Below are 15,570 nucleotides of genomic sequence, written 5' to 3'. Positions count from 1 at the left end.
TCCGTGAAGGCAACCCGAAGCCTCCGGAGCACAGCGGGAGCTCCTGCCGAGCTCTGGAGGCTTCAGGCGGCTATCTGGTGAGCAGGGATCTGTTGGCTATGCAGCAGGGTGAGGGAATCTTTTAGATTTCCTGGTCCCAAGCTGTATAAGGTTGTGTATACCAAAACCAGCACCTTGATCCTAGCTGTGGCATACTGGCAGCTAAGTTTTTGTGGTTTTTTTACTTTGCATTTCATTTTGTGAGGTTGCTGGAACTGGTCAGGATGACTCCATTAGATTAAAAAATGCCCAGATTTATGATGAGCCTGGTTTTTTTAAGTAATGTAGTTTGTGCCCATTGGGCCTGGTCCAGTGGAGGGCATGGTCAATAATGGTAGGCAGAGCCAAGGTTAGCAATAGGTGAAACTAATGGTATTTGCTGCTGTTCCCAAAACCCATTTAATAGAAGGCAAAGTGGTGAGATTTGAAAACGAGCAACTTGCCCAAGAAACTGAGTACAGTCCACAACAACATATATAGCAAAGTCATAAACTTCACTGATCAGCATCTGGGATAGAGTTGATCCTGAAAGAGGAAGACACATACATGCAGTTGTCAGTCAGGGCTGTTCTACATCGGGACAGGCAGCAGGGTAGCAGGCATAGTGTCCCTTATGGCTCCAGCTTCATGCTAAGAATGCCTTCACCAGGTGCATAGCAGCCAGCCACAGGGCATGCAACATGGAGATCTGTGGGGTTGTTCTGCTCCACGACTACTCCTCTGAGGAGTCTAAGGAATAGCCAGGTTCCAGGTCTGGGCAGGGCTGAAATCTGATAGGACATTGCAGTGGAGCTCTGTTTGTGTGTGGTAGCAGATTGTTCTCCTGAGGGCACTATTTATCCTTGGAAAGGCACATCTCCCCAGAACATGCAAGCAGGGTCTGTAGGGATTCACATAGAGTTTCCCCTCCCCTTGTCTCTTTCTCTGCGTGGACAGCCTCTCTTCAAAGCCACCCCTTCTCTACCCCTATGGGCTGGGTTGGGTTGATGTCAGAGCACAGAAGGAAATCTGCAGTTTTACAGTACTTCCTGGCTCTGTGATTATAAGTGCCAGTGCCGGTTGTGAGCATCTTGGCAACAAGAACAACGAGGCAGCTGATGAGGCTGGATCTTGTCGCAGCTTTCTCCCCTTGTCATAGGGCAAGTAAGGTATTGAGAGCACTCTGCCAGCATGAGGCAAATTGGCAGAGAAATGCTCCGGCCTCACCACCGAAACTCTGAACAAGCAGTCCAGTATGTAAAGAGAAGGTGCTGAGGAGCTTTAATCTGGGGAGCCCAGTTTTGGCAGCAAGCAATGAACGGTGTCAGGACCTGGAGAGGTTTCCTAAGGATACACACTTATCTGGAAGTTAGTCCCATTGAGATCAATATTTGAGTAGACAAACACAGTGTCCCACTGTTGATTTATGGAATAATGCTATGTGTTATATTCTCCGTAGCATTCCTTGGATAAAGTCTTCTTTATTTAAACCAATTTCACATTACTGAATTCATAACATTTCTCTCCTCTTTCCTAGGGATGTACAGAAAAAGAATTGATGCATAAACATATTTGAAAACACATTTTATGGGCATGCACACATGTTCTTCTGTTGTTCTGCACAGCCGCTTTCGTTTACTGCATCATTAACCAAACGCTCTACTCACCCAGATCTTTTTATGTTCTAGTTATACTATACACCATGTTTTACAATATGCCTAATTGCTTTGTGTTACAATGTTCTGGACATTTCCTTATGGGTATCCCACTATTGTTGATGAGCTGCATGCCTCCAGGGAAGAAGAGATTGTTCTGTTTGTTACCTGTTTGACAAGACTGTTCTGATATAACATATTTTAATTACCAAGCCCCTGTTAACTCTCTGAATGGATTTTGTTCTATACTGATGTGATTTCTGTTCTACTATTATTATTATTACCTAAATGAAAATTATGCAAGGCTTGTAAATCACCTATTTATAAAAGTTGTCATCTCCAAGTTTTGAAACAGTAATTAAGCTATTTATTCAGGCTTTCACATGGGCTCAGAATTCTGTCAGTAGAATATAGCTTCTGTAGTAATCCTTGGTTTCACATTAGATGGGTGTAGGAAGTGCTCCTTCGTAGTGTCAGAACACAGTGGCATAACTATTATATAAAGTATAGTGTTAAATAATGTAGCATGGTTGCTATCACACAGCCAATATGATGCATTAGCTAGTGTATTCATTGATCAATTGGTTGAATCTATTGGCTGCCCTTTATCAGCAGTGATACCAGACTGGCATACAATAACTGCACAACGAATACCAAAGCCATATACACAACACTATCATGATAAAACTGAACATTAAAGTCATTCAAACACATTGACTTCCCAAACAGCAAACTCTCAATAGGTCTGGGTTTGATGAATTCACTTATTTCTAAATGCACAGAGACAAGTTTTCTAAGTAAAAGTCAAATGCTTTTTCTTTATGTTCAGGTACTCCAGAATTTATGGCTCCAGAGATGTATGAAGAACACTATGATGAATCCGTGGATGTATATGCTTTTGGAATGTGTATGTTGGAAATGGCTACCTCAGAATATCCATATTCAGAATGCCAGAATGCTGCTCAAATTTACAGGAAAGTAACCTGTGTAAGTGACTTCATAATATGGGCATTTCCTCTCTTAACTTGTGCTGTATTTTTTTATTGTTAAGTCACATTTTTGTACAATTAAGAAGACAATATGGCTCAAATAAAAGTGATCATAGTGTCCTGTTACTGCTGAAATTTTCAGTGTTGTCTTCATGTTTCCATATTTATTGACATGTAAAGTCAAGTATATAATTTCTCCTTAGTGCAACAGCATCTTGTTCAGAAAAGGCCCTTGGGAAACAGATTAAGTAGCCCTTAATTCCCCATAACTTCCCTGATCAAATCTACAGCCCTTGGCAACTGCTTTTCTTTCTTTCTTTCTTTCTTTCTTTCTTTCTTTCTTTCTTTCTTTCTTTCTTTCTTTCTTTCTTTTCTTTGGTATTTAGTCTGAGCTTCTGTCTGTAACATGGTGCTAATAATAGTTGCCTACCTTACAGAGTTGTTGTGATGATTATTGAGTCAAAGTAATGTGAAATGCTAATTACTTTAGGTCTTAGGAAAACAGAACAATGTACATTCCAGTCATAATTATTAGTGCTTCTCTTTCATGTGACAAAATCTTTGCCTAGTTGGGTACATTTTGTCAACATAATGTAGTTACTATTATGCCAGATTCTTGTTAATGCCCTTTGTGAATAGCCTAGAATGGATCTCTTTCATAAAGTGATTAAATCTCCGTGATACAAAGTATGCTTTCAAAGCTTGAAATAACTGTCCTAAGTCTGTCCACAGTGGAAAATGCAATGCTCCAAACTCTGAATGTAGAATTAAATGTTCTTTGGATGAAGAAATGTAGATGTTTGATAAAGATAGCCTGCCTAGAAAAAAGACATGTGACATGATATGTATCGCTCTTTGTGTGGATACATGCCTTGCTTGCATATAGGATTATAGGCAGAATGCACAAGGCAACAGCTTATTCTTCCCACTAATCATGTTGTAGAGGCACAGTTGCCATTTTCACAAGGAACCACTGTTTTATAGGCATGTATTAGGCCCCTAAAATGCACACCCTTAAAATGTGTAGACAACATTTATCTGAACCCAAATGCTATCAACAATGATAGAGAATGGTTATGAAATTTAATGGGCAAGCCAATATATGTATGTGGATTAGGCTCGTGGCCAGTTAAAAATCTTAGCTGCTTAATTTCCTGCCTTTTAACTGATTGATTGATTAAATTTAAATAAATTAGGAAGTCGCATAAAGCTCAAGATAGGTGCTTTATAGTGGAGAAATTATTAAATTTACCCATTAAACTTACACTTGTTCATTGTTAGCAGGAAACTAAGGGTTGGCATCAATGTTAGCCATACTTGGAGTAGCCCTACTGAAATTAATTGGCATGCCTAACTTAATTTATTAATTTTAATGGGTCTACTGACTAGCAATGGATACAACCCCATTTTTATTCTTCAAAATCTCTTTAAGTAAAACATAGGGATCAAAACCACTTCCAAAAAGCGTGACCTTAACTTTCATCCTTGCTGATTAGAATTGCTTCCCCTCACCTCCACTAAAGGTCTAGTTGACCATACTACCAGTTAAATTGATTGGTGAGTTCATCCCTGTTTGAAATTCCAATACCCCAAAAGATAACGAGCTGCCGAAATTCATGAAGCACTGGATGAAGCACTTAAAACATTTTAAAATAATACAAAATTGGCATTTCCTAGACAGGAATCAGAACTGGCTTAGTGAACCAGCTTGTATATCCATCTGGTATATATAGGTTTGGGTGGGCATTGTGTCAAGGGTTTAGCTTTTGCTTTGTTTTGTTTTGCTCAGGATGCTTACTGGGCAGCTTTTATTTTCAAGTTCTCTTGTCCTGACAGAATCCTCTTCCCTCCAGTCGCAAGTCATCTTGTGATATTTGATGACTAAACTCATCAACAGACGAATGGTTTAAAATGCTAAGACGGTAGAAACAAGTTGCTGTTTCCTAAAACCAACAATGCCCACTCTTCAGGAGTTTTTCTGTAGGCCATAAAACATCTCTGTGGCCTGCTATTTTTGAAACAATTGATTGCTCTCTAGAGTTGTGTTTTATGGCAGGTTGAGCAGAACTGTCCATTAGTCTGCCAGTTTTGTCTAGAATTATAACCCCACTCGCCAATACTCTCCCTTCATGTCACCATATTGAAATTGTGTCATATATGATACATGAAACATTTAGTCTTCTGTTCTAGGATTAAGGAGGATTCCATATCCCTCATATATTTTTGATCCAGTTCTTTAAAAGATGAATAAGGCTTCAGTGGGGTGGGAGATGAATAAAGCATTAGCAGGGGGGAAGTGTTCAAAAGTATAATGAAGAACTGCTTTCCTTTTAATAGCATAAGGAAAGTTTAACATAAGATGGTCGTCGCACAAAGCGCTGGCTGTTTCAGCTGAGGAGCCTCTTTCTCGTGTGCAACAGCCACGCTGTTGGTTTCTGTGCCTCAGCCAAGCATTTCTGTTGAAACAGTTTGTAGTGGAGCAGTTCTCGCACAGAGGTGGCAACAAACCCATATGAGGATTTGCTAAAATGAATATCTCGCTGTGTGGAGAAGCCCCCTCTGTTTATGTCAAGTGGCCTCTCCATAATGACTATTTCATTAGGATAGGCACTTAATCTATCCCTACTAGCTGTTTTATGTTCAAAATAAATATGGGTGTTTATTAGGATCAACACACATCTGGAACCCTACAGGGAGGACAAGGAAAGTATGTGGACAATTTTTGGGGGTGGGGATGATAACTGTTAAGAAAATGGTTTAATAGCTTCTATTTTCACACCCACCCATTCCCATTTCCACCTACCCTGTAATCAGAACCATAGAGCCCAAAGCTAATTTTCATTAAAAGAAAAGAAAAAGCAACCGTGCCTTCGTTACATGCATAAATAATTGGTTCTTGTTAATCTCCTCAGCTTGATGTGGTAAGAAATGCACTAGAACTTTCTGTTTCGCTACTTCAATAGAAATTGATCTCTCATAATACTGTGTAATTTACAATTGATTCACAACAATTTTAGAAATCACAACATAGTGATGTTTTGGGACTATAGATTCACCATGTTCAACCTGGGTTGTGTGAGTGGAGGTTGTGTATGATCCTACAAATCTGATTCTGATCCTTGAAATCTGGTTATGTTGTACATCTGTGTTGAACCTCATAACTAGAGAACTGGTAACATTCTAAAATGGAAAATAGAACCATTGTCCTTCTCAGTATCTTCATTAATTTCCTCTGATGTATTTTCTTAATATTAGCTTGGATCGCAGGCTGCCCTTCTGCTTGTGGAAGATACCTTCTGTGAGCGAAAGGACACTTTGGATGCAAATCCTCTGCTATGGATCCAAGCTGTTTTATATGCACATATGTTGATTTCAGAAGATGCCATAGAAAAGAATTCTACCATTTAAGTTTCAAATTAGTTTGATCTTTGCTTTACCATGATTACGGAAGATACTATAGTATTGTTTTGCATTAGACCAAATAGCTACCCAAAGTAAGTTTGTTAGTAATTCAATACTATTGAACTGAAATCTATTCTGAGTAGACCTAAGGCTGATTTGTTTTTCTTTGCAGGGTGTCAAACCAGCAAGTTTTGATAAAGTTACCGACCCTGAAATTAAGGAGATAATTGGAGAATGCATTTGCAAAAATAAAGAAGAGAGGTGTGTTTCAAATAGTAAATTTTTTCGTCACTGAGTAGATATTAAACTGACTTTTGTGTTTATGGCAGAGAGAGGAGAACAGGAGAACATCCAGTTCCAGCTGATGCAACTCTAAGGCTTAGGGTTTTCCTACAAGTTTTCTTGGATAAAACATGTGATCTGGATTCTTTTCTGTTTGGTTCTGGCCCAGTTCTGTTCCCTTGGTAGCTAGACAGGGCGAGTGTTTTCCTGGTGGTTTTGCTAGACCAATCCTACTTGATTGCCTATACAAGATTAATTTGAGGGGCACCAGATTGCAGTAGTTTGGCTTCTTCCTGGGGAATAGTTTTGGGGGATACATTGGCATACAGTATTTCACAAGGTTTTATCCTACCCCCTATACTGTTCAACATCTACATGAAACCACTGGTGAGATCACCTGGGGATTTGGAGTTTTGTGCCATCAGTATGCTGATGATGCACAGCTCCACCTTTCTTTCCCATCAGGCTCAAGAGGGAAGGTGGAGGTTCTAAACCATTGCTTGTGATCATGGAAGGACTAGATGCGGGCAAAGAAACAATAGAGTAATCCAGGCAAAGCCATGCCTATCGCAATTAGTGCCTCTTTGATATGGTGCCTCTATAAAATAGAGTGGAATAAATCCACTTAAAGAAATGAATAAAATAATTAATCAGATTGTGTTAAAAGTAGGCACATTAATGGAGCACAATTCTCTTCTATCAGCCATGGTAGCAAAATGGAGTCTCCACGTTCAGAGAAAGTATACCTTTGAATGTCTGTTACTGAGGTACAAATTAGGAAAAGGCCAGAGGATTTCACATTATGCTTGTGAGCTTGTTGGATGGTCACTGCTGAAAAGAAGTTGCATTCCTTATACTGATCTAGCATCACTGTTCTTACATTCTAAAAATGTTGTCCCAAATGTTTAATGTACATCTACAAACTTTGTTAGAGCCTGAAAACATTAGAGAGACTTTTGCTCCAGGCTTCTTTCCTAAAATATATCCATTATCTCCTTTGTTATTGGTTAGGCTCCTTCAGTTTTTGTTTTAATTACTGAAGGCCCCTCTGCTGGTTTTTGTGTGATAGAGTTTTGTTTGGTTTTAAAATGTATTAAAATCTGTAGTGCCTTAATACGGTTTTTGTCATTTGCCCTTGTTCCAGATATGAAATTAAAGATTTACTAAGCCATGCCTTTTTTGCTGAAGATACTGGGGTAAGAGTGGAACTTGCAGAAGAAGATGATGGTAGGAAATCCTCTATTGCCTTAAGACTCTGGGTAGAAGATCCTAAGAAACTGAAAGGAAAACCCAAAGATAATGGAGCCATTGAGTTTACTTTTGATCTGGAGAAGGAAACTCCTGATGATGTTGCACAAGAAATGGTAAAATAAACTTCTCCTGACAAAAATATATATATAAGTAGTACATTAATCTCAAAGGACACCAGGAGCAAATCTGGTAAAGTAAATTCCATTCCAAAGATTCAGCTCAGAGAGATTTAGAAGGCTTGGGTAAGAAATTAGGAGAATAAAAGATCCTGAATTAGAGTACTGAATAGAGTCTGCACCTTTTCTAACTTTTTCTCCAGTAAGATGAGATGTGTCCAAATTAATTTCTTGGTAAAAACTACAGAAACAAAGAACAAGGGCTATTCAAGGTTTAATGCTGATACCTTTAGGATAAACTTTGTCAAGTTTGCTGCTGAGTTGTTTCATATACTGAATAGATAGATACCTATTGTCGTTGGGTGAATATATATTGCTCCCCCCACTTCCCTCTCCCTCCATCTATGATTCAACAACAGCACAAAATAGATGTGGCACTTCAATGGCTGGTTAAGAAGGGACATAAAACAAAGAAAAGTCTAATGGGAACACAAATGCTCCTTTCTTAATTTATAGATTAATCACAGTGTCAGGAGAACAGATTTCTTTGTAATATCAGGAAGGCACTGTGGATCTGATTTCTTCTTTAGGTGTAAGGACTGAGTAGCCAATGCATAAAAATGGCTACCCAAGTAGAAGGTGGGGAGTCAGATATGAAGAAACCATGATTAAATAACCATTAGTTCTGCATTTCTTGGGTTGCAATCCTATACAGTGGTACCTCAGGTTACAAACACCTTGAGATACAAACACTTCGGGTTTACGGAGTCTGCTAACCTGGAAGTAGTACCTCAGGTTAAGAATTTTACCTCAGGATGAGAATAGAAATCACGCTGCGGCATCACAGCAGCAGCAGGAAGCCCCATTAGCTAAAGTGGTACCTCAGGTTAAGAACAGTTTCAGGTTAAGAACGGACCTTCGGAACAAATTAAGTTCGTAACCAGAGGTACCACTGTATACACATTGTTCAGTACAATTATGTTTAGCTTCTGATGGTTACAGCAAAAGCACTGCTGCATCAGTTCTACAAGTCGGTTCTTTACATTTTTATTCTTCCCACATACATATGGAAGAGCATGATGTACTTTTGTGGACATTCAGATGATATGTAATATGAGGCGCTGATCAGAGTAAGTGTGCTTGAGCCTTTGGCAAAACACTGCTAGAATGCCTCTGGGGTCTTCTCAGAGCAAGACTGTTAGCCCTCAGTTTCCCAACAGAATAGTTCTAGTTACTTCGACTTCATTCAGATGCATCTGTGAATAATGATTATAGTTTGTTCACAAGGAAGTTTCCCCCCAAAAAACTTTTCTCACTGGTTCCAGTACAGTATAGTAATTTTCAGATTGTTTGCCATAGGGTCTGTCATACTGTGATTTACCAACATAGAATAAATTTGCTTGGTATATGAAGAGCTCTTGTGTGAAGCACAAAGTTGCTGTGTTAGCAAATACATTGGTGAAGTTGCCAGTGGAAGTTATGCAAGAATTCAGTTCTTCATGGGAAGTACTCCTGAAGGAACAAGGAAGCTCTGTAGCCTTGCTTAGCCAAAAGTGTTCTGTACTCTTCTGTCTCTTCAATCAGGATGTATTTAATGAAAAGCAGGTTGGCTCCAATAAGCTAGGCAGTATCAGTTGGGCCCAAATCTATTTGTTTGCTTGAGTAATAAATGAGATTTTTGCAGTAAACTCTGTTTCTTTTCCATGCAGCAAGCTAATGCTGATATGCCAGTTTTTTAATCAGCACGCATATATTTTAAAAGGCTTAATTATACTACACAAATCACTTACACCTGAGTCCTTTTGGTTTAAATATTTTAATGTTTCATTTTTCATTTTAAAAATCATGGGGTGAATTTGTTTCAGTTCCATACCATGTCTTAGACCCTAACATAAATATGGAAATACATACATTTCTGATTGGGTGAAAGACAGGACTTAACCCAAGAGGTAAAAGTAAAAGTATCAGTGCCAAGTGAGCTTTTGAAATGATATCAGCTGAATATGCTTATATTGTAGTCAATGTGACATGAGATGACTTTTTTTACATAGTACCTAAAGATTGGTACATGGCGTGATGAGCCAACGTTTGCAGGAGCAGCTGCACAAATGATATATTCACAATAGGAAAGGCATTTATTTACTGAATTTATATCCCACATTTTTCTCCAATGAGCTCATGGTTCTCCCCCTCCTCAGTTAATCCCCACAGCAACCCTCTGAGGTAGGTTAGGCTGAGAGGCAGTGACTGGCCAAAGGTCACCCAGTGAGCTTGATGTCCAAGTGAAGATTTGAACCCTGGTCTCCCAGGTCCTAGTCCAACACGCTAACCACTACACCACACTGGCTCTTGTTATATGTTCTGTGTTTTCTCCATTATGATATGTATTCTGTTTCAAATACAGAGATTAATACATGTAAATGAAATTGTAAAGTAGATTTCAGATGCAAGGCAGCATAAAATGAGTGATTGTCTTAAACATTGCAACTTGAATATCTGGCCTAGGTGCCTAGTTCCATTTTGAAAATATCGTTGCTGCAAACCTGTCTTACTGAAAAACTTGAAACAGAGGTAGCCTCTGTAAGGTTTTGTTCCTGAAAAGCTGTAGTCTTAAGCTGCAATGCAGTTTGGAAAAATTGTAGGTTATTCATGAAACAGACATCTGAGATTATGCCAAATATGATGGCAGTGTGCACTGGGTTTAATTATTCCTATAAATGCCCCCTTCCTGTCAGCCATCTGTTATGCTTTGACTGAAAAAGTAACACTAGCTAACAACTGATTTTATATGGTGCTCCAGTGATCTTCAAATTAGAATGACTGACAGACATATGTTTAAATAGAATAATAGTTGCTTGATCTGGTGCTGGTTTTGCAGCTACGTCACTATTTTATGAAAAACTGTGGCATGCGTTATATCACACTTCTTCGAAAACTCTTTAGAAAATACTCTGCTGAATGAACACCTACATGTATGTGGATTCACAGCTGAACAATCATGGCTTTATTTCAGGTTGATGCTGGATTTTTTCATGAGAGCGATGTCAAAATTGTTGCAAAGTCAATACGTGACAGAGTAGCATTAATACAGTGGAGAAGAGAGAGGATTTGGCCTCTCCTGCAATCAGAAGAACAACGGGATCCCGAGAGTTTAGAAAAAATGAAGATTCCACAAGCACAACCAGTTCAGGTTATGTACCTTTCTCACACTGGTCATCACATCCTGTCAGAACCAGAAGAGCCTGAAGCTGACCAGCATCTTTCTCAGCAGAATCTTCCCACAAGCGTCACTTCACTTGCATGTAAGTTGCTTGGTTTCAGTATTCATAGAAGCCCAACTGAGAGTATATAACAAGGCACTGGTGGTGAATAATACATGAAAACAGTGCTTTTTTCTGGGGGGACACAAGGGGACCTAAACATACCCCTAAACATTTTGTGAATCTTTGTACTTTTGTCCATTTACTGTACAGTGTGGTACCTTGGGTTACAAACACCTCAGGTTACAAACACTTCGGGTTACAGACTCTGCTAACCCAGAAGTAGTACCTCAGGTTAAGAACTTTACCTCAGGATGAGAACAGAAATGGTGCACCAGCAGCGCAGCGGCAGCAGGAGGCCCCATTAGATAAAGTGGTACCTTAGGTTAAGAACGGACCTCTAGAACAAATTAAGTACGTAACCAGAGGTACCACTGTATTTATTTTTCCCAATTGAACTATAAAATGCTGATTTTCTTTAGTCAAAATGAGAGTACCACTCAACATTTTTTTAAAGAAAACAGCACTGCATGTAAACTAATTAAAGTCTAATATAGAATCATATAGGCACAGTTACCGTGCCAGCAAATTTGTAGAGTGTGAAACAGGTAAATTATGCTGGAAAGATAGCAGGGAAAGAAAAACGACTGGGATGCATGGTTCCAAAAGCTCCACGTATTTGTGATTAAAATAAATAAGTGATCCGTAAAGAAACATTTTCTCAAGGGTCAGCAGTTAGCTATCATGACCTGTATTTCTTATTCAAATCTTCCTATGTTCATGGAGCTGTAGCCAAAACAGCGCTACGCATGTACAAGAGGGAGGTGCTGGCAGGCTTAAAGTAGCTCTGAGGCTTGCAGATGCTCAGAATATCTTCAGGAAAAAATATCCTAAAGTAGGGTGGGGGGAAAACAACCAGCCCCATAAGCCTACAGTAGCATGGAATATTTGACTTGAAAGATGGGGAAAAGTGACAACCAGTTGAGAAGAGAAATGGAAGGAAGTGGTGTTCTGCCAGGGGCCAGAGGTTCTCTTTGAATCTGGAACACAGTAAACATGAAAATGGGATGAGGGCTAAAGATTTCATTAAACAGTTCAAAGAAAGCTGCAAAGCATTGCCAGTATCTGACATCCTTCTTGTTCCAGGGGATGTTAGTCAGACATGACCCCTGGAGCATGGTAGCACTCTCTGCATATCCTTGCGTAGAGCTTCAACTAACAGAGGTGTTCTTGGGACTTACTTCCTGTTGAGATTACATATTCCAAGCCTATTATTTTCATCCCAGGTGGTGTTTCCTGCTAGAGTGAAGCACTAACTAATATATGGCAAGCAGCCATCATAGATAGTTCTTCTATTATTATTATTATTATTATTATTATTATTATTATTATTATTATTATTATTTATTATTCCCCAACCTTTTCCCTGACAGGGTCTCAAGGTGGCTTACAGATAAAATAAGAACAGCTAAAACACAGGGGAGAAAGCAATTAAAGAATTAAAATGCTATATAGTAGCAGATAGTCCCTACAGCAGGAGTCATGTAGCACCCCTGCAAAAACTTATCTAGAAAATTACAATTCTGAAACTGTTCTGTCCAAGCACAATGGATTGAGTCAGGATTAAAAATACTTATCAGCACAACAGAATTCTGCTTCATTGCTTGTAGGTCACTATATTCGAAGATGAGACACAATATTTTTGACTACAGAAATAACTGAAATAATATCATAATGGACAACTATAATTTTCTGTTTCAGTAAAACAGATTGAATTTCCTAATATGAGATCTACACCTCAAATAACAATATACATTTTAACTAAATTAGTTAAAACATCTAGCTATAAAATAATTATTCATTGAGAGCTGCTTACAAAACATAAATATGTTTAAAAATAAGATGCCGTTTAATCCCACCACTTCCATTTAAATTTTTTTTTGCTGTACTTTAAAGCACCAGTATCATATGCTATTTGGATGGTAGCATAGTGCTTTTGTGTCTAAAAGCCCTATAAATAATTTCCTTTACACTGCCTGTGATACTCAAAGAAGGCAGAAATGAAGATAAATAATTTAGCATCTCTGTACGACATGATGAGCCATAAAAATCCAGACTTGGCTTCCTACTGCTACTTCAGCTCTGTATAGTTACACTCCCCCCCCCCCCCATTTGTGGTTACAAATAATTTCTGTAATAGATTAAAATATCTATGCTGTAAACATCGCTACATTATAAAATACATGAGTCTTGCTTATAAACAAATACCTGAGCAAAACTTGAAGTGGCTTCCCCCACCTCACTAAATGTTGAAGGAAGATTGATTGAACTATGACAAATTTTCATCAGCTAATGGTTCGATTTGGCCCAAACCTATGAGAGCTAGAACTGAATCCCCCAAAATCAGAAGAAATGTAACTTCCCAAATACTTTTATTAAACCTGTGCTTTATCATGATTTTGGCTCCAGTTAGGAATTGCGTGACATATTTTCCTTTTTCTGCTTTGTAAAGAAAAACTATTTTAATAATATACTACCCTATCAAACTTGGAGATGCTGGACTGTTGAGATCAGCTATACAATAACATAGCATAGTGTTTAAACATTCCACACTCCAAAGGCATATTTAAAGCACATCAGCTGAGAAGGAGGGCTGTTGCCCATTCTCTGCTCATCAGCTGATCAATCTGATAGCCAGGTTCCTGGGCTCTGCCCTCCCCAGTGCTGTGTCTGCTTCGATTCCCTCCCCCCTCTTTTTGCTGCCACTGCCAAGACCAGTAGGGCCTTGGGGCAGAAAAAAAAAATTGCTTGGTTAGCTGGGATCAAATTGCTTTAGGGTTATGGTTAAATAAGCTAGTGTCCTTATTGTAAATGCAGAAACTAGGGCAGGAAGCATTCGTATAAAGCAGGGTTGGGGAATTTCTTCCCAGCTCCAACTCTGCAGGCCAGCTCCCCCCAGCTCTGCAGGCCAGCTTGGGCAAGTGACCTGTCAGTTACCTGATGTTCTTATGACATTAACAGACAGATTCTCTTGCCCACTTGTCAAAGTCTCTTCCATGGTGCTTCCCAAGTACTTGACAGCCAGCTGGCTGTTGGGTGCTTGGGGACCGCAGTACTTGGGGCTTTGCCAGCCCTATACTTGGAAAAAGCATCAAGCACAGGGCTAGCAAAACTGCTTTCTGCAAGGATTGGCTATGTGGTTGAGCTCCTTGCAGGGAACTTGGTAGGGCAGCCAATCCAGCCGTGTCTGTACAGCCCCACACATATTACCACATATGGTGTCAGGTGTGGGGCAGGTGTGCATCGTTTGGGGTTGAAAGGTGGTGTGGGCCAAATTGGAACCTTACCAGATCTGACCCCTGGGTTGGAGGTTCTCCACCCCGATATAAAGTAAACTGAACTCACTCTTTCACTAGAAAATTCTCTGTTCTTTACCATGTGTCATTGCAGAGCAAGTGGCACTTGAACTTTAATTCTTAAGTTGTTTTCTCCTAGCAATAAATAACAATAGAACAAAGCACTCTTTGTATTTCTATCACTCAGAAAGTAATGTATCCAAATTACTTCTGTTTTTTTCTACTACATGACCTTCAGCTTTACTAAAAGTATATATATATATAAATTATTTTGCTGATGGGCATTAGTAAGCCGGAGTCTGCTCACACTTCTTTTGCATGTAGCCTATATTCTATGCTTCTTTGCTCCCTTCTATGAGCAGAGGAAATATAACACAGAATCACCAACATCCATTCTCATTCAAAGCGCTGAGCTGTATAGAAAAGAGATTGTAGTGTCAGCATGACCAGGACTTTGGACTGCACCAATAGATATCTATTGAATACTCCACATTAACATTAACTTGAATGACATGCTATGCCCATGATGATGATTTCCTATAAAGTCAAAGCGTAAAGGCTGATTTAAGGTTCAAAGCAGGGGAGTATGCAAGCAGGCTGCTGAACAGTTCCTTCCTTTCATCCATCCGTCCATCCCACTCCTACATTTAATATTTTCCCCTAATTCCACACCTACTTTAGAGGAAATTTGCAATAACAAAATTCTAGCACACTTGACTGCTTCAATCCTGTATATATGGCCCCTTGGAATTTGTAATATCATCACTGAATAAAAGAGAATTAAAAATACAGGAGAAAAAAAATATTCCAGCAAGGTGTTCAGCTACCTCATGTCAAGTTGAAATCATAATCAAATCCACTGTGCTTTGGGTCTGTAATAATGTCTGGTAGACATAAACGAGCAAAACATGCTAGCCTTGACATGAATTTTTCAGTATGGCTCTATCCAGATAAAGATGGCAATGAGAAAATTGGTAGAGAAAGTAACCCAACAGCCATTTAGTGTATAACAACTAAAGTGAATTTGAGCAGTGGGCCAATTCTGAGACATGCTGTGCAAGCTGATAAATGCATTATAATTTTAAGAGAAGGTATATGGGCTACTGCACTAGCACACCATTGCACAGGCTGTGATATTGCATAGGCATTGCATTGTTGCAGACTAGCTGGGACATCAGTGAGTTGGGGATCAGAACTAAGTTCCTTTGATTTTTAACACACCCTTTATTTTTTCCCCCAAT

At 39.1% G+C, this 15,570-nt stretch overlaps 1 protein-coding gene across 22 annotated transcripts in view; it reads left to right on the top strand.

Moving 5' to 3' along the window:
- WNK2 (WNK lysine deficient protein kinase 2) overlaps positions 1 to 15,570 on the top strand; it is a 112,684-nt gene that overhangs the window by 32,265 nt on the left and 64,849 nt on the right. For all 22 annotated transcript variants that reach the window (XR_013391971.1, XR_013391972.1, XR_013391973.1 and 19 more), the window contains 4 exons: positions 2,503 to 2,660; positions 6,237 to 6,325; positions 7,491 to 7,710; positions 10,727 to 11,015. Coding sequence is in view for 19 of the 22 variants with exons in the window: in XM_077924903.1 (XP_077781029.1) it covers positions 2,503 to 2,660; positions 6,237 to 6,325; positions 7,491 to 7,710; positions 10,727 to 11,015 (756 nt within the window). In the remaining 3 variants the exon portion in view is untranslated. The remainder of the gene's footprint in view (positions 1 to 2,502; positions 2,661 to 6,236; positions 6,326 to 7,490; positions 7,711 to 10,726; positions 11,016 to 15,570) is intronic.

The sequence above is a fragment of the Podarcis muralis genome, chromosome 2, assembly GCF_964188315.1.
Source record: "Podarcis muralis chromosome 2, rPodMur119.hap1.1, whole genome shotgun sequence".
NCBI lineage: Eukaryota > Metazoa > Chordata > Lepidosauria > Squamata > Lacertidae > Podarcis > Podarcis muralis.
This window is presented reverse-complemented; position numbering and strand designations above follow the sequence as displayed.